Source organism: Neoarius graeffei, chromosome 9, assembly GCF_027579695.1.
Source record: "Neoarius graeffei isolate fNeoGra1 chromosome 9, fNeoGra1.pri, whole genome shotgun sequence".
Classification (NCBI taxonomy): domain Eukaryota; kingdom Metazoa; phylum Chordata; class Actinopteri; order Siluriformes; family Ariidae; genus Neoarius; species Neoarius graeffei.
This window is the reverse complement of record NC_083577.1, coordinates 80,744,545-80,771,018: the sequence shown is the minus strand read 5'-3', so window position 1 is coordinate 80,771,018 and position 26,474 is coordinate 80,744,545. Positions and strand designations below refer to the sequence as shown.

At 41.1% G+C, this 26,474-nt stretch overlaps 1 protein-coding gene across 3 annotated transcripts in view; it reads left to right on the top strand.

Moving 5' to 3' along the window:
• spegb (striated muscle enriched protein kinase b) overlaps nt 1-26,474 on the top strand; it is a 243,516-nt gene that overhangs the window by 112,254 nt on the left and 104,788 nt on the right. For 2 of the 3 annotated variants that reach the window (XM_060930359.1, XM_060930358.1), the window contains exons 2-3: nt 5,428-5,495; nt 10,876-10,974. In XM_060930359.1, the coding sequence (XP_060786342.1) occupies nt 10,914-10,974 (61 nt within the window). In that variant the 5' untranslated portion in view covers nt 5,428-5,495; nt 10,876-10,913. The remainder of the gene's footprint in view (nt 1-5,427; nt 5,496-10,875; nt 10,975-26,474) is intronic. The other variant, XM_060930357.1, reaches the window with a different exon arrangement.

Genomic DNA, 26,474 nt, shown 5'->3' with positions numbered 1-26,474 from the left:
AAAAAAAAAATCCAGCACTGATCTGAAAATGGTGCTCCTTTGTGCGTGTTTCACATTATGACTCACTGACTCACCATCATTTGCCATTTGCACACTGTGCCGTGTCATTATTCGTTCGCAGATTGGACTAATCGAGGCGCCAGAAGAATGCCTCTCATGTCTCACACTGATAAAGCATGAGCGAAAATGAAAAATTACATTGGAGCATCTCATTCTGTTTGTTAATCATTCAGAGATTTTTTTAAAGGCCCATCAATGTCCATCCAGATTGGATAGATTGGATGTGCATGAGCTTTGTATCACCTCATTACTCAAAAGCAAACAATTTAACGTGATTGGAAAATCCTGACATGCCACATGTGAAGGACGAGGAGGAATATTCTAGAGATGTCACGACCCCCCAAAAAAAGCATGACGCACCCTGTTGCTCTGAACAAACTCTTTTTCCTGGAGGTGCTTGATGTATGACTCCTGATTTGAAGCTTACCTTCCTTTCCTTCTTCTCCTAATGCCCTCTAGGACTACCGCTCCATCCATAAGCGTCCGCCACTGTGACAGATACCATCCATAACTAATGCGATTAGTTAACCTTATTCTTGGGAGAAGGACAGAAATCTCGGATGCTACAGGCATTCCGGGTGCATGTCTTTTACCATGGCTAATGAATTGGGAGTGACAGGAGGCACCCTGATCCCAGCCTCCGTCTCCTTCTGTCTCAGCCACAACCTCTCTATCACCTTATTTATTACCTTAAATTGGTATTAGGAAGGAGAATTGCAGAGGCAGGATACACAATGCATTAAAAATAAAAGAAGAATGATATGCCACAAACCACATCATCTGATGTAGCCAAACAAGATTTAAAAAAAAAAAGAAAGAAAGAAAAGCAATTTAACAATTTAGGATCCTGTCAGTGCACCTATTACACTACAATGTCAGGAAAATAAAAGGATAATAAAGTGTTCCAGTACTATGGATACTACCATTCCTTGTCCCTGGGTACCATGGTACCGTCAAGTGTACATCTTGGTACACCTTTCGTACCTTTACAGTACTTTGTCTCTTTTACTCAAAGTCTATGTAGTGTATCTATCTATAAAGCACCCTATTCCAGTCCATTTATGTATCTTAAATCATTTTAATCTTTATACACAATATCTGGGCGGCACGGTGGTGTAGTGGTTAGCGCTGTCGCCTCACAGCAAGAAGGTCCGGGTTCGAGCCCCGTGGCCGGCGAGGGCCTTTCTGTGCGGAGTTTGCATGTTCTCCCCGTGTCCGCGTGGGTTTCCTCCGGGTGCTCCGGTTTCCCCCATAGTCCAAAGACATGCAGGTTAGGTTAACTGGTGACTCTAAGGCCCTGTCCACACGGCAACGGATTCAGGTGAATCTGATAAAATTGTTTATCATTTTGGCCTGGCGTCCACATGGCACCGGCGTTTTGGGTGCCCCAAAACGAAATCTTTTGAGAACGGGTTCCAGAGTGGAAAAATCTGGCAACGGCACCGTTGCGAAGTCGTCTGGATGAGTAGAACGGATTTGTTTACGATGACGTCACAACCACATGACTGTCAGTGCTTCACGCCGGGTAGAAGTGTAACGAACTCGATGCGAGTTGTCAACAAATCCTATAACTTGGTTCATGAAACGCGCTTACAAAATATTTTCACTGCTTTCCAAAAACAAAAACAATCCCGCCAGCAAAAATAGGGAAAAAAAAAGGAGCGATCTCACCTCTTCAGATGTTGGTTCAAGTCCGACAATACATTCCTCAAAAAGGGCGTAGAAGAACAAATTAATCCATAAACTTGTAGCATTCAATTTATTCCGGACCATTAAAGAATTCTGGAGGATATCAGAATGTTGGCGTACCGGCTTCCATCTACCCCTGTTCATTCCTCTTTCCGCGTCTTTCGTTTTACGCTACTGATTAATAATCAAAACTTTATGTGGCTAATGCTACAGAAGAAGGGGTTTATGCGCATGCGTCTACTTCTATTGTTCTGGTGTCTCCGATGGGACCGTCTTACAGTGCACATAGAAGTGTGGCATGTGTATTGCATCATTTTCAGCAAGTGTTGCGTTGCCATATGAACCTGATATTTTACTGATCCGTTGCCCATGTGGACTCGATATTTAAAAAAAAAAAATCTCGTTGACGTGTGGATGTAGCCTGAATTGACCGTAGGTGTGAATGTGAGTGTGAATGGTTGTCTGTGTCAGCCCGGTGATGACCTGGCGACTTGTCCAGGGTGTACCCCGCCTTTCGCCCGTAGTCAGCTGGGATAGGCTCCAGCTTGCCTGCGACCCTGTAGAACAGGATAAAGCGGCTAGAGATAATGAGATGAGATGAGTACACAATATCTACATTTCCATGTGAAAGATTATGCATATTAAAGGTACAGAAGGTTGACGGTACGACCCCCAGGAACAAGAAAGGGAAAGTGTTGAGTCCTATTATTTCTGACGATTCTACTACTACTTCATCCTTTTTGAATAGCAATAATTCAGGATGTTTCAATCCAGTCAGAGCATGGATATTTTAAGAGATGCTCTAGGTGTAAATGGTCCAAATATCAACCCAATTTATGAGCCTCTTGGTCACCAACTGCCCTACTTTTACATTTCAATGTAGGCTAATAGGACAATGACAGACCCACAACAAAGTACAAGTCACGCTCATGATGGTGGATCTACTTGAGCTTTTCTTTGTTTATTTCATCGAGCTTTTGAAGGTTGGCTTCATACAATGCCTTGCTTAAGTATTCAATCCCCCTGCCCTGCCCTTACATGTTTTATAGATGACTTGCAACCACGTGATCAAAATGTGCTACATCATGAGCATCCGCCATGATGGTGGATATACAAAGCAACTAGGATGGCAGCCGCTGAAAGCGTGTCTGTAAACAATGCTGAATTTTCTCAGTATTACCACGATTTGAACGGCCAAGCGAAGATTCGATACAAAGAGAAGATTTTGACCCATATTATTTAAAAAAGTCACACTTTTCTGAAGATAAGATGCTTCTACCGACCATCGATTACCCAGATATTGCGTTCTATCTGGTTCGGCTGCCGAAGAATCAAGTCGGACCTTGGACGAAACATAGCCCGTGTTCTGAGTGGGCGCCCGGTCTGAATTGTTTCTATCATATAATTTTGCGGCGGCACGGTGGTGTAGTGGTTAGCGCTGTCGCCTCACAGCAAGAAGGTCCTGGGTTCGAGCCCTGGGGCCGGCGAGAGCCTTTCTGTGTGGAGTTTGCATGTTCTCCCCGTGTCCGCGTGGGTTTCCTCCGGGTGCTCCGGTTTCCCCCACAGTCCAAAGACATGCAGGTTAGGTTAACTGGTGACTCTAAATTGACCGTAGGTGTGAGTGTGAATGGTTGTCTGTGTTTATGTGTCAGCCCTGTGATGACCTGGCGACTTGTCCAGGGTGTACCCCGCCTTTCACCCGTAGTCAGCTGGGATAGGCTCCAGCTTGCCTGCGACCCTGTAGAAGGATAAAGCGGCTAGAGATAATGAGATGAGATGAGATATAATTTTGCTGATGCTCCAAGAAGCGAAATGGTAATACACGTGTTAAACTTATACCGGTAACAACGACTGAGTGAACCACGACAAGAGAATGCTCATTTTATTGCAAAATTCTTGCAACACGAAATAAAATTCTTCCATGATACTATTGATAGCTTCTGAATCTCACCTGAGATAAAATGATCACTGCAAACACGAGCTGTTTTGGTTTCAGCCTCTGTTAGATCAGCCCTGCCGATGATGTTCAGCCGCGCTCGTCTCCTCTCCGTACTCAGCCTCAGAGTTTCCTCGCCCTCTTTCCGAATCTAAAATATCGGAACGTGCCATGGTCACGAGTACTGTTGTGACCACAACCATCTACAGCACAAAGATATGGCAGAGCTAAAAGAACGCTTAAAGCAGTAGAAAAACAAAGAGACGTACGCGTGACTGTTTTGTATGGAATGTCGCTTGACCCTGCATTTGTATATCCACCAACATGGCCGACATCCGGGTTTCTGTTTTGCTTTGACGTCACTTGCAAGTCAAGGATAGTGTTACAACCTGGAAAATATCATCCACACAAAACCCAAAATGGGTGGGGAAAAATCTTTGCAATTCTGATGGATAAGTAAGATGGATGTGTGGGTGAGAAAATCAATCTAGTTTAGAAAGTTCTTGAGAAATTAAAAAAGATAAATTTGTAGTTGAGTAAACATTCAACCCCATTGGTGTGAAACTCCTAAATTTGCCATCTGATGCCAACACCTGCCATCAGGAGTCACATAATTAGTTTGATGGAGCTAAATTGGGGAAGCCATGACCTAAAGGTTAGAGAAGCAGCTTTGGAACCAAAAGGTCACCGGTTTGATTCCCTGGACCAGCAGGAATGGCTGAAGTGCCCTTGAGCAAAGCACCTAACCCCCAACTGCTCCCCAGGTTGCTCTGGCTGTGTTGTACATTGCTCTGGATAAGAGTGTCTGCTAAATTCCATTAATGTAATGTAAATTACATGCATGGAAAGTGCCTCGTGATCTCAATCTAAGTGCAACTTCCTGCAAACATCATATAGATTAACAAGTTTGGTACAAAGTTCTGGAAAATCAATCAAAAGGTGGTTATTTCACATTTCGTGGAGCACTATTCAATCTATTTTATAATTTAATTTAAAAAGATTTTAGTTAGGGGCGGCACGGTGGTGTCGTGGTTAGCGCTGTCGCCTCACAGCAAGAAGGTCTGGGTTTGAGCCCCGGGGCTGGCGAGGGCCTTTCTGTGCGGAGTTTGCATGTTGTCCGTGTGGGTTTCCTCCGGGTGCTCCGGTTTCCCCCACAGTCCAAAGACATGCAGGTTAGGTTAACTGGTGACTCTAAATTGAGCGTAGGTGTGAATGTGAGTGTGAATGGTTGTCTGTGTCTATGTGTCAGCCCTGTGATGACCTGGCGACTTGTCCAGGGTGTACCCCGCCTTTCGCCCGTAGTCAGCTGGGATAGGCTCCAGCTTGCCTGCAACCCTGTAGAACAGGATGAAGTGGCTACAGATGATGAGATGAGATGAGATTTTAGTTAAGACTGGTGACCTGACCAGGGTGTACTCAGTCTCTTGCCCCAAGTCAGTTGGTATTGGCTCGAGTTTCCCTGATAGATAAGCAGCATAGATAACGGATGGACAGATCAATGGATTTCAGTAAAGTCCATTTCAATTCCAGGTTGGAACACAACACAAGGAGGAAAGTTCAGTGGTGTGAATACGTATGCAAGGCACTATAGTTATCCAAAAAACTACATCTGTGTCTGTGTTCATGTGCTTATTATTATTATTATTATTATTATTATTAAATCTGATTTGTCATAAACATTTTGATGTTCCTTGTGTTGAACTGTGTTCACTGAAATGCTTTCTCTCTCTCTTTCATTTCAGAAAACTGGACACTCAAACCGAACATTTGGCCGGTTTACCCATGGTGTGTTTGGTTTTATAGATAACAGGTTACTACAAAAAGAGATTTTACAATCATATCATGAAGTCTGTCCGTGATCGTAGAGTCTGGTTTGTGCTTGAGATTGAGGATGCGTTTTAACGAGATGTATTTAATACAGTCCATAAAAACGCGCACACAAGGACCTTGAGTGATTTTACACAACAATTACCAAACCAAGCTGTGCACATTTCTGTTTTTCTTAAAAAAAAAAAAACCTGGTGCAGCTTGATCATGAGCTGATGTGCTGATTCAAAAGGAGTGGCAAAAAAAAAGAGCAGCATTCAAGGCTATCTTTTTGATCGAGTACGATTTGAAGATTGTGCACAAAGTCGAATTATAATGATATTCCCTCCAAAACATTATCATTTATTCTATCCGCATTCACTGGATATGAGCAATCGCGCTTGCTCTGATTGACTACTCTACTACTAGGATATCAGCTCGTATACCATGAGTAGAGAAAAACAAAATGGCGGAGCGTGTTGCTGAAGCAACCGAGGGCGAAATCAAAACTCTACTTGAAAACAAAACCCCAAAAAATACAAAAAAGTGAACAAAAAATGGAATTAAAGTATTTGCTAATCTTTGTTTTTATTTTTCAAGAATTATTATTATTTTTTTTTTTTGTGAAGAACTTTTTATTAAACCACTGCAGGTGAACATACAATGACATCCATACAACTTTTATAACATAATCCCGTCCCCCCACCCCCCTCCCTGGCAGCATCCCTCCCTCCCCTCTTGGGTCTCCCCTGGACCAGCCAATCAACTGTCAAGTGATAGCACTATATTGTGGTGGGTGGTGTTCCTCTGTTCACGATACAAGTTTGTTCTTTATCAGCGCGGCCGCGCCCGACCACGCCTCCAGTGTGGGGGCTTTGGCATTGTTAATCCGTGCAGTAGACAACTCCAGTAATACTACATCATGAAAGTGGATCAGCCATTTCCTAGTACTAAGATCGTGAGGTGGCAGCCATCTTTGCACTAAGAGTTTTTTGGCAGCTGTGAGGCCGCTCAGCAACAGTTTGCGCTGTTTCTCGCTTAAATGCAGTTGGGAATCATCGTTAAGAAGAAGTAAGATTGGATTGCATGTTACGGTGGTGCCTAGTAATTCAGACAAGACTTTGGCTACCTGGCCCCAAAAGACCTGAACAGAGGGACACTCCCACATCATGTGTCTGTAATCTCCTGTAGCATTAAGTTGGCATATAGTACAGTTTGGACTTGGTATCAGTTTCATGCGGAACCTAGTAACAGGTGTATAGTAAAGCCTGTGACACACTTTAAAATGAATGAGTTGGTGGTTTGGGGCGGCACGGTGGTGTAGTGGTTAGCGCTGTTGCCTCACAGCAAGAAGGTCCGGGTTCGAGCCCCGGGGCCGGCGAGGGCCTTTCTGTGCGGAGTTTGCATGTTCTCCCCGTGTCCGCGTGGGTTTCCTCCGGGTGCTCCGGTTTCCCCCACAGTCCAAAGACATGCAGGTTAGGTTAACTGGTGACTCTAAATTGAGCGTAGGTGTGAATGTGAGTGTGAATGGTTGTCTGTGTCTATGTGTCAGCCCTGTGATGACCTGGCGACTTGTCCAGGGTGAACCCCGCCTTTCGCCCGTAGTCAGCTGGGATAGGCTCCAGCTCGCCTGCGACCCTGTAGAACAGGATAAAGCGGCTAGAGATAATGAGATGAGATGAGATGAGTTGGTGGTTTGGATTCTTGGAGGCATGAAAGATGTTCTCCCAGACCTTGCTCCAGGAAATATCGTCTTCTTTCGGGTCAAAGTCTCTCTGCCATGCTCTGAGCATTGATAGAGTCTCTCGTTGTTCGGATAGTTTGGAGTAGACTTTTGATACAAAGCTCCTGCGGGGAAGGAAGTTTATCCAGTCTATCAGGGGGTGTACAGGAAGCTTAGCCCCTACTGGCACACCATGTGCTTTGAGTGCTGATCTCACTTGCAGATAATAAAAAAGAAGAATTATTATTATTATTGCATTCTTCACAAATTGCTCCTGCCGGTTTGTTTACGTTCTCAGCAGAAATGATTTTGTCGGACGTTTTGTATAAAATTTTTATTTATCGAATTTGCAAAAAACAAAAATAAAAATGCTCCGTTTCTCAAAATCCAGTGAATGCGGAGATTATGCAGTGCTATGCGCCTCTTTGGCTATCAGCTCATGTACGACTCGGTTTCGTGGAATAACTGTTAAATACGTACCATGTTTTTAATAATATCTGATGGAAAGAAAATCTGATTTGAACATCTTCTGCTTCTTTAGTTGGCAGTTTGATGATAAACTGTGATATATGAATACAGACACCTGTACGAATATTTAACAGCGCCACCTATGTCTTATTGTACCCCTGCTGGAAAACCTCGACTTAACCATGTATTATTCTGGGCTGCTATAATCCAGATACACAGCAGATAATGAGATAATTCAGAATAATGTATTCTTTCCATCAAACTGAATGTCACCATGTCTGCGGTTTCTCCAGCACGCATCCTTCATCTTATTGCTGACCACGTTTGTGTTATTTTATGAAATGTCACAGTATATGATTGATGTCTTCTGTATTTGTAATAAATCTGTTTTTGGTTGGATTGAATGTTCATTTTTCATTTGTGTTGTATTTGATGTTACGGGGATGGGATTATTACATTAGTACCTCTTTTGTTGCGTTTGTGGTGTGTGTGAGAGAGAGAGAGAGAGAGATGGAGCGAGTGAGCGTGAACGCAGTCATGCAATAGAGAAAATTCTGGCATCTGTCAGAGAGAGCTCTGATTAAGTGCGCACTGACAATACCTCAATTTAGCTGACATATCCGAGCCCAAATGAATAGTGAATAATTTTGCACAATGACCTGCACTTTATCTGCACTCTTTGAGAGAAACTAAATGTTCCTTTTCACACTGAAATCCAAATTGTTCCTCTAATTAAAAGTGTAATTAATTTTTTTTTTTTTAATCTTGCTCTATAGTGACCTTCACAAAGCGTGCAGTAGTTCAGGCTCTTCGTTCCTTTACAAGGCAGGCACAGTACTGATGGAACTCCTCTAAAACTTTATAGGGGACAATAAACGCACTGTCGCATTTTATTATTTTATAGCTGCAGTGTACACAAACAATCTGCTCATCACTACACTGATTTTATTGATCGAGTTCTACATCATGGTCTTGTCCTGTGAACGATCTCGTGTTTGAGTGGATATGCTGTAGCATCTATCAGTGACAAAAGAAACGTGTGTATTAATAAGACTGGAATGATGAACGTGTGACAGGATTTTAGCGCGGTGATATCTCTGATCAACCTGCCTTGAACAACATCCTCACTTCCCATTGGGTGATTTTATTTTTTATTTTTTTAAATGTAGCCTCCAATGGAATATAGGCAAAAATATGAAAAAAATAATCTACTAGAGCGGCGGCTACAATGATCGACACCTTGACGATCTTTTCGCTGTTGCAAAAGTAGAAAAGACTTTCAATACTTAAATTGTGCATGAATAATTACTCAAACTTCCACTGGGAAAAATGAGTTGATTCTCGATTCCTCAGCGTATCAGATCACGTGACACGGTTCCACAGTTATCGACACCTTCGTCCACCGTTATCAGCACCGTTCCACAATTATCAATGTCTAGATGATTATTTATAAGAAAAAATAATTGGTATGTGGTATTAAGTTAACAAAACGTAATTTTTAATTTAAAATTTGTTTCACATAAACTTATATTTAGTACAAAATATATTTTATATAAATATATGGATGTCGGTGTTTACGTAAATGAGGAAGTAATTCGAATGTTTGTAAACAAATGAACTGATAATGTTTAACCTGCGTCAGAAAATCTTTTTGTTCCACTTTCTAAGTATTTTCGTAGCTCACATTTTGTTCATCATTCGTTGTTGTTTGCATTAATTTCTAGTTTTGTCGTTTACCAATAAATGTCAACAGGCGATTGAGATCGTAACCACATGACAATCCAGGTCAAAGGTTGCATGTCATTCCTCCAACCAAAATATAAAATGTCTACTGATATTGTAATATGTGGTCGATATTTACAACAAACTGCAAAAAAAAAAAATTCTGAATGGAATAGAAAAATCTGAATATTTCAAGCATGTAATTTTTTTATACGCTAGGAATTTAATTCTGCTCTAATTCTATTTCTTGCAATCTGATTCCAAATACTCTATAAACATTCCATTCTGAGAAAAAAAATTATTATAAATCACAGCACTCTTATTTATTATTATTTTTTTAAAAGTACTTCATCTGCTTAAACAATGTTACACAAAGATGGATCTATAACAGTTGTAAACGTCGCTTAATTCCACAGCGTGTCGATAATGGTGGACACCGGTGAAAGTGATCACTATTATCGACACCTCACGTGACTCTCAAACACGCGTTTAGATACAAAATGGCGGCTGTCAAATGAAAAAGTAAGAAACGAAGTAGGTTTCGACAAGGAGATCATGAAATATCGGTGAATTTGATCAGTAAAAACATGTCCATGATCTTTCCACCGTGCTCACCTGCGATGATAACGTCCGGGTTTTCTGAAAAATTGCTGATTGTGCTGAAAAAAAAAAATCCTTCTCAGGTAACGAGCTGTATCATCAGACGACAAGATCAAAGGGTGGGGGGGGTCTTCCGGGTGATTGATTAACCAATAATAACTGTTGGAACTGAGACTCACCTTTGTAAAATTTTTTATAATTGGTAAATCTGAAAAGGTGTCGATAATTATGGACTGTCGACGATTGTAGCCGCCGCTCTATATATTTCATGGAAACTCCAGCATGTCGGTATGAAGGCTATCAGTGACGGTGTTAAGAAATAAATGCATGCTCAGCACTTTTATTTATTTATTTATTTATTTATTTTGAACCATGCATTGGGATTGTGTGTGACTGATTCACTGGGGGGACTGGTTTCTATAGTAACAGTGCATTCCTGTTTTCCTCTCTCCTCTGCCGCTATGGAAGCGAAGTATTTCGCTCGTGCAGGAAACAGAGTTATGGTAATGCCCTTTTCTCGCTTTTGCACCTTTTTTATCTCATCGTAGGTCCAATTAAATTCATCCTCTGCTTTCATTCCCTCACTTGGTTCCTCATGAGGTTCTGTTGTGCTCCCCCCCCCCCCCCCCCACATCCTGCACATTTATATATGGGTTCTCTTTTGAAATAAAATCTGTGCATTTGTCTGGTTCTGCTTGATGTTCTTGCAAAACTGGAAGGATATCCGAGAATTCTCAAACAGAAATGCAGAAGAGCCTCAGCTGTGGAGTTAATTTTATTTGTTGGAGCCATTTTCTGACTTGATTGCACTCATCATTTCAGCTTGGCAGGTTTTAAATTTCAGTCTGATTGGCTTGTTTCGTGCCCGCAGACTCTGAAACCACAGAGGACGAAGCAGCCGAGCCTCAGATGGAAACCAAAGACGGAGGCAGAGGCGATCCAGATGAGACCTCCCAACGGGTCCCGGCAGGTAATTACACTGTTCACCAACATCATTGTTACTTTTCACACATCCAGCCCAAATCACACCACCTCTTTGATTCACAATGGACGCACACATTTTTCATTTATTGTATTTTTATTTAACTATTAATTTAACCTGGCAAGTCATTATAAATATAAATCCTGACGGACAATGCCTGGCCTGGCAAGCAGCAAAACCACTTGAATGCAATAGAAAAAGTGGAAATGGAAAAATGTACAATAAAATTGCAAAGTACAGACAAATTTACATTGTAAGTAATAAAATAAAGCAGTATAGCACAACACGGAGACTAAGGGCCCGGTCCCACAACACTGATAACTATAACTATACCTACAACTATGACTATGATTTTACCTGAATTTAGTTCCAGTCTGGAGCAGAAACACCACAGCTGTAATCCCGACTATAATATCGCTTGCGCCTGACACTCAGGGAAATAAATGCATGCAACTTAGGAATAGTCAGGAAGTTTATTCCCAAGTAGTAGCACGTTATTCCGGGTCACACTGTATGGCTTGGACTTCAAAACAACCCATGCACACGCTCCGGTGGTTGATAAAATACAGCTCGGGCATGAATTACACAAATATAATAAAAAAGGATACTCAATATGGAGTGGTTACAGATTTTAATACGGATGCTAATAATTTACGGATGTTTCAGTATATTACAGATTGGTGACTGATTTCATATGGATGATGCTTCATGGATAAAAAAAAATTAAGAAGTCTAAAACAGTTAAATGTTTGGACTGGCAAAGTTCATAATTAAAATATCTTACCTGCATTTATATGTTTACTTTATTAATGTACGATTGATATTTCATGGAAAATCACATATCCGTGAATAAATCATCCATCCATTATCCGTAGCTGCTTATCCTGTTCAGGGTCGCGGGCAAGCTGGAGCCTATCCCAGCTGACTATGGGCGAGAGGCAGGATACACCCTGGACAAGTCGCCAGGTCATCGCAAGGCTGACACATACTGTAGAGACAAACAACCATTCACACACCTTCACATTCACACCTACGGTCAATTTAGAGTCACCAATTAGTCGAACCTGCATGTCTTTGGACTGTGGGGGAAACCGGAGCACCCGGAGGAAACCCACACAGACACGGGGAGAACATGCAAACTCCACACAGAAAGGCTCTCGTCGGCCGCTGGGCTCGAACTCGGACCTTCTTGCTGTGAGGTGACAGTGCTAACCACTACACCACCGTGCCGTCTGAATAAACGATCTGGACTTTGGATAATGTTTTTTTATTTTCCGTGAATCTGTATTCCGTGACTTCATAATGCGCAAAGATGTACAAAGATGCCTGGGGTCGGAAAAATAGCATGTGCTCAGACATCACATGTAAACAGTTACCGGATTGGTCAGATGTTTTATCGGATCAGATTTTTCCAGGCCTGGAAAAATGGCTCCAGAAGCCATCTCAGCAATACGGATAAACCCAGGCCTGGGCTATAGGTATCATTATCAGTCTGTTGTGAGCATGGACCCCACAAATTACAGGGGACCGATTTACTGATAGTTGTAGTTATTGGTATTGTGGTACCGGGCCTGAAGAAATTTCAAAAATGCACTGTATGGAAGTGCAAATATGATTTTCTTGTCTGTTTACTGTGTGATCTTCATGGTTTATTACAGTTTCAGTGAGAGAACCTCAGTGTCATTTATCTATTTTGATCTGCTGTCTGGTCACTGTTCACATTAGTGTACTGCTACTTTCACTGTGTCACCTTGTTTACTTCACGCCGTTTTATCTTATCTCCAAGCCCCCCCTCCAAAAAAAAAAGACTTGGGTGAAGGTGATAATCTCATAAATTGCATGCCCCCCCCCCCCCCCCCCCCCCCCCCGGCTTGGTTTTAGATGCGCTTGCCTCTCGATCGATCTTCTCTGCACACGGGCTTCAGATTAACCCTCAGAATCCTTGACACCCTAAAGCAATATAAAATATCCAGGAACGTCTTATCGCAGTGTCTCACACATACATCACAATCTGAGGCTGAGTTATTCATGCTGCTTTGCCCTGGGCCTGTCTGGAGCTGAATCAATAAGTTACACCTACAAGAAAATAAGTCTCCAAGATAAGGAACGTTTTACGCAAAACTTTGCCTATACGTTGTAATACGGTATACTGTATCGTCAAGAACAAAGACATTTTATAGGTTATGTTTTACTGAGGTTCCTTGATCCCAAAAGAATCAAGTAACACGTGTTAAGATGATGATAATAATTGAAAATAATTAAAACTGTACTGCCTTTCAAATTTTTCAAGTGCAGGTCATAAGAAGAATTTTCCCTGACAGCCAATTATTTTTCTTTAGTGGACCGAAAGTGACTGACTTCGAATCACAGACTTTCAATTTTATTAGCTTTTTTAAAAATAGAACAATTAATGAATTTAAGGCCATGTGGCTCTAAATTCTCTGCTATTTTTTCCTGCTTCACCATGATGCAATACAAGATACGATGTCATGTGTCACGTGGTGGGCTTTCCATGTTCACGCAAGGCATTGTGGGATACAAATTTGAAACAGGAGAGAAAAATGGAGGACGTGAGCGTGCGAATGAAGCGTGAAAGACTGACTACAGTAACGGAAAGAAAGCGAGAAGAAAAGACTTGGTTATATACGAAAGAAAGGAAACGCAGGACCAAACTAATAAATATCGGCGCTCAGCGAGCACCTCGGTGTGATCAGCTGTTCGTTTAGCGACAGAATGATGGAACTGTCAGTGCACGCTCAAAGGTAAACATGCGCACGCGCACACACACACACGGACTTCCTCTGTCTGCTTGACTGTGTGAAGCGAGCACATTATTTGCTCAGGAATCCCTTCAAATTAAATAACTTCCCAGTCACAGAATGGCTTCATGTTTTAGATATTACAGAAATAAACATACAACCCCGATTCCAAAAAAGTTGGGACAAAGTACAAATTGTAAATAAAAATGGAATGCAATGATGTGGAAGTTTCAAAATTCAAAATGGGTGAAAGATCTGGACTGCAGGCTGGCCAGTTCAGTACCCGGACCCTTCTTCTACGCAGCCATGATGCTGTAATTGATGCAGTATGTGGTTTGGCATTGTCATGTTGGAAAATGCAAGGTCTTCCCTGAAAGAGACGTCGTCTGGATGGGAGCATATGTTGCTCTAGAACCTGGATATACCTTTCAGCATTGATGGTGTCTTTCCAGATGTGTAAGCTGCCCATGCCACACGCACTAATGCAACCCCATACCATCAGAGATGCAGGCTTCTGAACTGAGCGCTGATAACAACTTGGGTCGTCCTTCTCCTCTTTAGTCCGAATGACACGGCGTCCCTGATTTCCATAAAGAACTTCACATTTTGATTCGTCTGACCACAGAACAGTTTTCCACTTTGCCACAGTCCATTTTAAATGAGCCTTGGCCCAGAGAAGACGTCTGCGCTTCTGGATCATGTTTAGATACGGCTTCTTCTTTGAACTATGGAGTTTTAGCTGGCAACGGCGGATGGCACGGTGAATTGTGTTCACAGATAATGTTCTCTGGAAATATTCCTGAGCCCATTTTGTGATTTCCAATACAGAAGCATGCCTGTATGTGATGCAGTGCCGTCTAAGGGCCCGAAGATCACGGGCACCCAGTATGGTTTTCCGGCCTTGACCCTTACGCACAGAGATTCTTCCAGATTCTCTGAATCTTTTGATGATATTATGCACTGTAGATGATGATTATGTTCAAACTCTCTGCAATTTTACACTGTCGAACTCCTTTCTGATATTGCTCCACTATTTGTCGGCGCAGAATTAGGGGGATTGGTGATCCTCTTCCCATCTTTACTTCTGAGAGCCGCTGCCACTCCAAGATGCTCTTTTTATACCCAGTCATGTTAATGACCTATTGCCAATTGACCTAATGAGTTGCAATTTGGTCCTCCAGCTGTTCCTTTTTTGTACCTTTAACTTTTCCAGCCTCTTATTGCCCCTGTCCCAACTTTTTTGAGATGTGTTGCTGTCATGAAATTTCAAATGAGCCAATATTTGGCATGAAATTTCAAAATGTCTCACTTTCAACATTTGATATGTTGTCTATGTTCTATTGTGAATACAATATCAGTTTTTGAGATATGTAAATTATTGCATTCCGTTTTTATTTACAATTTGTACTTTGTCCCAACTTTTTTGGAATCGGGGTTGTATCACAATGACCAAATTTCAGAGGGAACTAAATTTCACTGATTTTATGAAATCGAAAGGCCGTCTACTTTTAACTATATCAGTTTAGAAAACTTAAAGAAATTCCTAACTGTTATTCCCAAGCAAAAAAAACAACAAAAAAGTTTTACAGTATACATTTAATATTTGTTTATATTTAAGCTTATGAATAAAATCTGAAATTTATTTATTTATTTATTTATTTATAGCTAGTGTCCCCACTTTGTAGGCTACTTCTGGCCAGCTATAACGACTGACACTTTTCATATAGTTGTCAATTGATTTGATTGATTGTTAAAACAATAACAGTGATAAATTTTGTGCACTTACTTTTTCAAATCAGGTCTTTTGTACAATATTTTGTCCTGTTATCTTGTTGCATCTACACCAGCTTTTTAGAGATAATTAAAATAGAATGTATATCCACTCACTGGCCATTTTAATAGGAACTTGTTCTTGATTCTTCGATCCCTGTTCTTGGCTGCAGGAGTGGAACCCAGTGTGTTCTTCTGCTGTTGCATGCTGAGATGCTTTTCTGCTCACCACGGTTGTAAAAAGTTGCTATGAGTTACTATATCCTTCCTGGCAAAAAAAGCTTGACCCAATCTGTCCATTTTCCTCTGACCTCTCTTATCAACAAGGCGTTTGTTTCCACCCACAGAACTGTCGCTCGCTCACTCAGTGTTTTTTGTTTTTCGCACCATTCTGTCTGTGTAAACTCCAGACACTGTTGTGTGTGTGTGTGAAAACCCCAGGAGGAGATAAGCCGTTTCTGAAATACTCAAATAAACCAGTCCATCTGGCTCAAACCAACACCCATGCCACAGTGAAAGAAAGTCACACAAAAATTGAGATCACAGTTTTTCCCATTCTGATGTTTGAACATTGTGAACATGACCCGAAGCTCCTGATTTGTATCTGTATGATTTGATGCATCGTGCTGCCATCAAGGGATCGACTGATTAGAGAACTGCATCAAACAGAACAGCAGGGGTAATATGGGTGTTCCTAATAAAGTGGCCAGTGAGTGTAATCTTGTGGTTACAGAAAACATGAATAAAAACTGAACGAAGGACACCAGCTGAATATTTAACCACGTACAGTATTTTAGTTTGTATGTGTCCGTAGTTTATATCTACAGAATATGTTTTTCTGATTTATCCCACAGTGCTGTTAAATTCTCGAATCTGATTGGTCAAAAGGTGCTGATTAATTTTCTATAACAGAAGATCTGACAGTAATTCTGGTTAAATAGCAAATCACAGGTTGATATTCACGTGTTCGTTTGAATATGTTCTCGTTTCTATAGGAACATAATTCACAGGGATTTGTCTCATCTCATCTCGTTATCTGTAGCCGCTTTATCCTGTTCTACAGGGTCGCAGGCAAGCTGGAGCCTATCCCAGCTGACTACGGGCGAAAGGCGGGGTACACCCTGGACAAGTCGCCAGGTCATCACAGGGCTGACACATAGACACAGACAACCATTCACACTCACATTCACACCTACGGTCAATTTAGAGTCACCAGTTAACCTAACCTGCATGTCTTTGGACTGTGGGGGAAACCGGAGCACCCGGAGGAAACCCACGTGGACATGGGGAGAACATGCAAACTCCACACAGAAAGGCCCTCACCAGCCACGGGGCTCGAACCCGGACCTTCTTGCTGTGAGGCGACAGCGCTAACCACTACACCACCGTGCCGCCCCACAGGGATTTGTATCGCAGACAAAACAGAACAGATTTTCGAGAGACCTGTGCAGGTCTGAGCGCACCTTTTTCTGCACCCCAACGACCATCTTGCATTCTTAAACACACTCGAGATTTGTTAAACATACACATACAGAGGAGGTGCCTCTCCAGGCTTCAGCCAAAGGCTGAGCCAAAAATGGATCAGTTTTGTGTTATAAGGTGAAAAGTTTATTCTCACAAGATATTTTTCATGTTGTAACAAGATACAGCATTTTCAAGTTATTACGACATCCAAACTTATCATGCTATAACGATATATTATTTATCTTAACATAAAATATTTTACATTGTTCCATAATCACTTATCTTTTATCACATGAAACACTTCACGCTATTTAGCAATTATTCGCAGAAGGCAAAGTGAATATTGGTGAGTAGTAACCGAGACAAAGTCGAGGTTATTATTTAAATAATATTGGCTGGCGTTGAGTGGTGTATCAGATATATTCCATTCCGCTAGCATAATACTGAACGCGTCGAAGACGAGTAAATATATTACGTTCATTATGTCTTCTTAAATCAAAATAACCTCTGACCCTCTGATGAAGACGGAAGTTACACCGTCGAAACATGTCAGGTAAAGGTAAAAAGCTTTTACATGTCTGAAACAAAAGAAAAAATAATTATTTTGATCGAAGACGAGTAGCTGAATGGAATACATCTGATATACTATGAAAAAAAGCCATTATTATTATTATTATTATTATTATTATACATACACATTCGATGGAACAATTACAGATTTTACAAAAAGTTAAGATCAGGGCGGTAACTTAACGATACTGAATGCTGATTCTGATTGAATGTAATTCAATGTTCTGTCAATCCAATGTACTGTACAAAGTCAAAGTTCTAACAATAAAAATGGTACAAGTCCAAAAAGCCTGAACAACAACCCATCTTAAGCCTCGGTCACAACCGGCCGTACGTGCTCTTACGGCCGGTCTACGTGCAAAAAACGCAAGAAACGCACGGAGGGCGCGCGTGTGACGTGCTGATTTTCGAGCCGTAGTCTGGCCGCAGACCGGCCGCAGAGGTTCTTTGTCACGTCAAACAAACTCTGCGGGCGCTTACGTTTTTTTCAGGTTGCAAGACAAACTTGCGGCCAACGCACGTCTTTCTCCATAAACAAAAAAAACGCAGCGATTTGGGGAAACGCCAAAAATCGCACGGCGAAAAAATCGTACGTCCGGTTGTGACCTAGGCTTTATATCCAAGCGATATCCAGGTTAACAGTTCAAGTTCGAAGTTACTTTTGGTCGTAATTAATTGTTCCGTTGCAGTTGCTCAAAACAAAAGGGCTTTGCTGAGTGAAGTCCACGAGTGACGTCCTCTTGTAAAAGTCTCCGTCACTTTTCCTCACCTCCAAGTAGAACTTTGACAATATTGCCACTATTGTTCTCTTTTCCAGTTTTTCAGTGTTGGGTATGTTTTTCTCTTGTAAATATGCGTGAAGAATATATAATGAAGTTTTGATAGCCTTTCAGGTGTTCAGTGCATCCTTCTCTTTAAATCTTCAACTTTTAATGAAGCAAACCTCACGGCCATGTTTGTGTACAAATTGTCACAGTCGCTCGTTAACATGGAAGTTTTACATCTCCGACGTGTCTCTTTTCCAGTTTTTTGATGTCCGTTGGCATGTTTTTCTCTTGTAAATATGCATGAAGTATATCCAGTGAAGTTTTTGTAGCCTTTCGGGTGTTCAGCGCGTCTTCGGTTTCAGTTTATTTATTTGGTGTTTAATTCGAGCACTAGATTAGCCTCATCTCTCTTTCCTGGCCAACAAAGAAATTATTCTGCGTATGAGCAGCAGAAAAGTTTTGTCATTGGATCTTCACATGATCTCAGACGTGTGACGTCGTGTTATCTTGACAACGTGCAATATTATAATAATATTGCATGCTCATTCTCCATTGGGGAGAGCGGCATAATACATGGAGGATAAGCGATATGATGATAATATTGCATGCCATCAATAAACCCACTAGAAGGGAATAGAACACATGGTTTTATTCCATGGAAAAAGTGTCCTGTAGTATGTATAATAATCACAGATATTCACTGAGCCTGAGGCGGATCATTGTTTTAGGGTAAATACACAGGTGATTTAAAAAAAAATTGTATTTAAATAAAATAATTTATTTCCAACTTCCAAAGTGGCACACAAATGTAATAACGGCACAGCACAGACTTGCGATTCGTCTATTCCAGCTCTCATGAAATACTTTGTTTTGAAATCGATAAAATAAATCCCAACTCCACCTGACCTTTGAATAGCTTTCGACCAAACTTCGTAGCATCTTTAGTGCTTTTAGGAACAGCATTTTCTTTCATCATTTGTAATTCTTCCTGACTTACGATGACAAAGCGATTGACCACCGTTTTGCCGAGTCGCTCAAGATGGCTATCGAGAAATAGTTCAAATTTCTCAACCAATCAGTGCATGCGATTTTCTGTGATCTCTTGCATATTTATATGAAAACAAGTTAAGAGTTATTGTTAGGCTGTGATGTGAAATTCATATTTGAATGAGGAAATGGTAGCCTATGTGGAGAAATGATAAACCGAGGAATATGGTTCTTTTACACGATTTGATAAAGTTCTACTTTATGTGCTTGGGTTCAGACATGGTGAGACTCTGCTGTACCGGCTAGTGGCCTAGTGGTAGCGTGTCCGCCTCTCGATCGGGAGATCGGGAGTTCTATTCACGGTCAGGTCATACCGAAGACCATCATAAAAATGGTACCTACTACCATCTGGCAAGGCACGCTGCAATACAGATGTGAGTGGGGAGTCAAACTCTCGTGGTTACCAGAGGACTAGCCCCCCACTGTAACCCTAGCTATGTAATAGGCGAGAGGCCGAGGGCTACGGAAACGGAGATCGGCGCCGCCCGATGCGCCATATCAGTGTTGAGCCTGGTTAGTACTTGAGTGGGAGACTGCCTAGGAATACCAGGTACTGGGCGTGGGAAGGACTTTGATTTGATTTTTGATTTGAGACTCTGCTGTTCTTGAGCACAGTGGATGATATTGTCATAAGTATGCGTAAACTAAATCGTATAAATTATAACATTTGAAGTTATATGTATGTCGTAATTATGTGAAAAACATCTTGTTATAATGTGAAAAAAAACCCTCCTGATCACAAGAAGCTTTTCATGTTATGTGATACTGCGTTTTGTTTTTTGTTTTCTGGCGTGACAGCAATAAGATTTTATAGTAACCTGTTGCTGTAGAGACTTTTGTTGAACGCTTATAGAAGGAGTCTCCAGTGTTAGTGCTTTGTAACATCCATCCATTATCTGTCGCCGCTTATTCTGTGTAGGGTCGCGGGCAAGCTGGAGCCTATCCCAGCTGACTATGGGCGAAAGGCGGGGTACACCCTGGACAAGTTGCCAGGTCATCACAGGGCTGACACATAGACACAGACAACCATTCACACTCACATTCACACCTACGGTCAATTTAGAGTCACCAGTTAACCTAACCTGCATGTCTTTGGACTGTGGGGGAAACCGGAGCACCCGGAGGAAACCCACGCGGACACGGGGAGAACATGCAAACTCCACACAGAAAGGCCTTCGTTGGCCACCGGGCTCGAACCCAGAACCTTCTTGCTGTGAGGCGACAGTGCTAATGCCTGCTTTTTAACAGTCAAAAGTAAAATTTTCAAGATGGAGGACTTTTCTTAGTTTTGCAACAGTTTTTTATTGTTGTTGTTAACTTCAAGAGAGAAAAAAGGAGACAGGCTGGTGAGGGAACTCATTTTTATAGCTGCTGTAACATAAGTGAGAAGAGGAACTCGCTTATTTTGCAGATATTCCTCAATATTAACTGTAACTATAAACTGATGTTGGAATTAGTGACTGTGGTATTACAGCAATAAAACCCTCCATAGTGGTTGATGGATTATTTTCTTCTATCAGCACACCTTGTCGGTTTTGTTCCTTACTTCGAGTTCCATAATCTGCATTCCATTACAAATTAAGCTACAGTACACTTGACAGTTATTCCACGAAATCGAGTCGTACATGAGCTGATAGCTGACGAGACTAGTAGCACCGAGTCGGCTATAAGCCATGTACGATGAGATTGAGTAGAATAACTGTTTTATTCTATCCACATTTCACTGGATTTTGAGAAACGGAGTATTTTTATGTTTATTTTTTGCAAATTTGATAAACAAAACTTTATACAAAATGTCCGACAAAATCATTTCCGCTTAGAATGTAAACAAACCGGCGAAATGACAGGAGCAATTTGTGAAAAATGCTATAATAGCTAATAATAATTCTTTATGCATCCTTACCATGAAATACTCATCTCATCTCGTTATCTCTAGCCGCTTTATCCTGTTCTACAGGGTCGCAGGCAAGCTGGAGCCTATCCCAGCTGACTATGGGCGAAAGGCGGGGTACACCCTGGACAAGTCGCCAGGTCATCACAGGGCTGACACATAGACACAGACAACCATTCACACTCACATTCACACCTACGCTCAATTTAGAGTCACCAGTTAACCTAACCTGCATGTCTTTGGACTGTGGGGGAAACCGGAGCACCCGGAGGAAACCCACGCGGACACGGGGAGAACATGCAAACTCCGCACAGAAAGGCCCTCGCCAGCCACGGGGCTCGAACCCAGACCTTCTTGCTGTGAGGCGACAGCGCTAACCACTACACCACTGTGCTGCCACCATGAAATACTTTCATTCCATATTTTGTTGCTTTTTATTTATTTATTTTTTTTGGGGGGGTCTTGTTTTCAAGTAGTTTTTATTTCGCCCTTTGTTGGTTCAGCAACACGCTCTGCCATTTTGTTTTTCTCTACTCATGGTATATGAGTTGATATCCTAGTAGTCGATTAGCCAATCAGAACATGCAATTGCTCATATTCAGTGAATGTGGATAGAATAAAAATAAATATATTTTAGCACATCATCAAATTATCCGACTCTTAAATCTTGGCATGTGCAGAGGCATGCAGTTTCTCTGCAAACTGTACCATTTCTTAAAGACCCTTATACTGCTGATTCCAACAGTGTCATTCTCACCAGCGGAAGAATCCTTTCATGTTTAAATGGACAGCAGCGAGAAGCGAGAAGCGCATTCTGCCATTCTGTTCAGTCACTTCGCAGGATCTTGGCAGTGACTCTTTCTGCTGTCGTTATACGTTATGAGAAAAGCCGTGCCAGCAGCCCTTGGGAGGAGGACGTGGGTGTATATTTGGGGTGCTTTCAGCTGGAGGGAAATGTATTTCTTACATTAGGTACCAGAAGGGGAAAAAAAGAAAGAAAACAGCATTTCTGGAACCAAAATAAAACAGGTCAAGGACATGTATAGTGGATATGATATTTACAGTAAATGCAAGCTGGTGGATTGTAGTATTTAATCACGTATGTTTGTTTTTTAGTAAACAATCACATTAGCCTGATTCTTTCTGTGACAAATGGCTTTCCTTCAGTAAGCTCAATATTGAGTGATGGGCTGCATTGTCTCCTCACTATCCAACACTGACTGCGATGAAAACCGCCTCTCAAGCCTGTCTAGATAATGAACACCCACAATTTACAGGCGAAGAAATATGGAGGGAATAAACGTGTCGAGCACTGAGATTTCCTGTGGAGTGATGCAGATCAGATTGATTTGATGCATTAGGATGGCGGATTGGTGGGTGGAGCCTTTGTGAAGCTGAAGGATGTTTGCCCTTTATGTTGCCTCCTGTTTTTGCCTGCATCAAGCGTCATCTGCCCACCGCAACGAACCAGGCTGTGAGAGAAACCGTTCCTGCTGAGGGCATGCCGTCTACCACAGAGCCTGCTGGAAATGTCATGCACCTGATCGTCTGCTTGTTTTTCAGCTTTTCTCAAATTGCATGTAATCCAGCTCTCGGGGATTCCAGAAAATGACCGAGCCTAGCCTGGATTAAATAGCATTTTCTGAATCTTCCTTCCTTCACTTATTCCTTCATTCATTCCTTCATTCCTTCCTTCCTTCCTTCATTCATTCATGCCTTCATTCTTTCCTTTGTTCATTCATGCATTCCTTCCTGCATTCATTTGTTCATTCCTTCCTTCATTCATTCATTTGTTCCTTCCTTCCTTCCTTCCTTCCTTCCTTCCTTCCTTCCTTCCTTCCTTCCTTAATTCATTCATTCATTCATTCATCCTTCCTTCATTTATTCCTTCCTTCATTCCTTTATTCCTTCATTTGTTCCTTTGTTCATTCATTCATTCCTTTATTTATTAATTAATGAATAATTCATTCATTCCTTTATTCATTAATGAATTAATGAATAATTCATTTATTTATTCCTTCATTCATTCATTCATTTGTTCCTTTATTCATTAATTAATTCTTTCCTTCATTCATCCTTCCTTCCTTCCTTCCTTCCTTCCTTCCTTCCTTCCTTCATTTGTTCATTTATTCATTAATTATTTCCTTCATTCATTCATTTATTCCTTCATTCATTCCTTTACTCCTTCATTTGTTCCTTTGTTCATTCATTCATTCATTCATTAATGAATAATTCATTCCTTTATTCATTAATGAATTAATGAATAATTCATTCCTTTATTCATTAATGAATTAATGAATAATTCATTTATTCATTCATTCATTCGTTCCTTTATTCATTAATTAATTTTTTCCTTCATTCTTCATTCCTTCCTTTATTCATTCCTTCATTTCTTTCCTCCTTCCTTTATTCCTTCATTCATTCATTCATTGGTTTTAATTGATGTAGATTCATAAAACAGAGAGGATTATTCTTCAGTTGTGGTTCTGAGAAGGCAGAATTATCGAGCGTTAAATTGTCATTTTCATTGCTGCTGCAGAACGTCTGCATGTTGTATCCTGAGATTTCCATTTTCGTGCAAAATAACATGAGTATTTCATCATAAATGAAAGGCTGAAATTAAGGTGTCGCATAAAAGACCAACTTAATTGTATACTTCAGCAAAGAAAGATGATTATCCAGTCAATATTTACAAAGCTGCTTTATATTTAAGTCTGACAATCATGTTTTTATATTGCCGTTCTACAACCATATAAGGACCTGAGTTCATGCTGTAGTTAGGAAAATGAGTCTGAAAATGATCAAGTCAAACAACAAATACACAGCAGTTCTTCAGACGTTCAATTATATAACACTGCAGTATAACACTGGCTTATTTACAAGTACAACCTCAAATCAGGAAAAAGTTGGGACAGCATGGACAATGCAAATAAAAAAGAAAGCAGTGATTTCTAAATTTACTTTTTGTATTTAACCCAAGATATTTCATGTTTTGTCTGGTCAACTTCCATTCGTTTGTTAATATACTGTACATCCGTTCCTGCGTTTCAGGCCTGCAACACATTCCCAAAAAAAAAAGGTGGAACGGGGTCAATTTAGGGCGAGTAATGAGGTAAAGCAATTAAATAATTGTGATTTGAAACAGGTGATTGTAATCATGATTTGGTACAAAATCAGTTTCCAAGAAAGGCCTAGTCTTTGAGGAGCAAAGATGGGCCGAGGATCTCCAGTTTGTCAACAAATGCATGAGAAAATTATTGAAATGTTTTAAAACAATGTTCCTCAAAGAAAGACGGGTATGAATTTGGATATTTCATCCACTATGGTGGATAATATCATTAAAAGGTTCAAGGAATTTGGAGGAATTTCAGTGTGTAAAGGGCAAAGGGCTCAAGCCTAATCTGAACCCCCGTGATCTCCGATCTCTCAGACGGCACTGCATCAAAAGAACCGTCATTCATCTATAACTGATACAACCATATGGGCTCGGGATTACTTTAGCAAACCTTTGTCAAGCTCTACAATACAAAGTTACATCCACAAACACCAGTTAAAACTTTACTGTGCAAAAAGGAAGCCTTATGTTAATTGTGTCCTGAAACGCCGTTGACTTCTTTGGGCTCAGAGGCATCTGGGATGGACCATCACACAGTGGAAATGTGTGTTGTGGTCAGACGAATCAGTATTCCAGGTCTTTTTTTTTTAAGAAATGGCCACTGTGTGCACTAGACCAAAGACATAAAGGACCATCCAGACTGTTACCAGGAACAAGTCCAAAAGCCAGGGTCTATCATGGTATGGGGTTGTGTCAGTGCCACGGGCGATTGCTCTAAGACAACGAGGGAGGCTCAGCCTCTTCTAAAAATGACGAACATCGTGTAGGATGAATTGCGCTAGGCTTATGTTATAGCTGACCTTATAACATTGCTATTTCAGATCCAGAATCATAGAAATATATGTGCTCAACCCGACTACAGTGCGAAATCATTCCGTTATAACTTTCCCCAGTTCGCCTAATGTGTGCGTGAGTTTTTCCCCCTCGTGACAGCGCGATGCAGCCCAGCCTCAGTGGACTTCAATGGCATTTGGGAGCTCTGCGCTTTCAATATCAAAATGCAAGACGATTATTGGACAAGTACTGTGAAAATGCCCGCCCACCGGACTCCCAGCCTCAGTGCACTTCAATGGCATTTGGGAGCTATGCGCTTTTCAATATCAAAATGCAAGACGGTTATTGGACAAATACTGCGAAAACGCCCGCCCCACGGACTCCCAGCCTCACAGTGGGAGGGACATGGCAAAGCTTTCCGCGAGGAGACTGGTGATTGGTGAAAGCGGCCGGATATTTTCTTTGATTGACAGCTCGTTTCAAATATAGACAGGCAGCGGTGAATTTCAGTTCAGTCCCATGCGGATTCGCAAGTGCTGTGGTGTATTGTAAGAGATCAGCTTACATTTCGATTTCATTCATTACATACGGTTTCTACCAGCTTTTTTAGTTTGTATATATTTTCATTGTAAATAAAGTGTAAATATAGTGTTGTCAAGTTTGCTATCTTAGTTCCAGAAATTTCGTTTATTTGAGTGACTGAACTTGAACTTGAGGGGGCTAGTCAGCTAGCAAGAAAGCTGCGCACGGAGGCCAAGCATTGCTGATTTAATTTTGGCGAAGCCATTTGCCAGTCTTCCTTTCGAGGAAAAAATTAAAATTAAAGAGCAGGGTAGACCAACGCCTCAAATTGACTTGGTGAAAAAGGTAGGGAATAATACTCGTTCCTTTCAGCTCTCCTGGTACGAGAAAGTGAATTGGCTAACAGCAAGTGACCCACATCAACAACAGTAAATAGGCTACTTTAGTAATATGTCATGGATGGACCAAAAATATAGAATCTATTTAAAATGTTTATGCTGAGTATATTATATTGGAATATATATTTCTCTGGATATGAATTAAACACCGCTACAATTTGGAAAACATTTTTAAACAAAAACACAGCCGAGAACATTTCACACTACAGACCTGGATTAAAAGTGAAGGGTTATCAGAATTGTCAATAAAACATTTCTCAGTCAAAATAAGTAAAATATAGGGAAAGTGTCATTGAATGAAATGTGTGGCACCCAGCTCTATGTTTGGCTCCCCAAGGTCAGTGCTTGTGCCTATTCCAGAACACTCTGCTGTTACTGCTGAGGTTCCTGACAAAGAGCTGCTTTCAATAA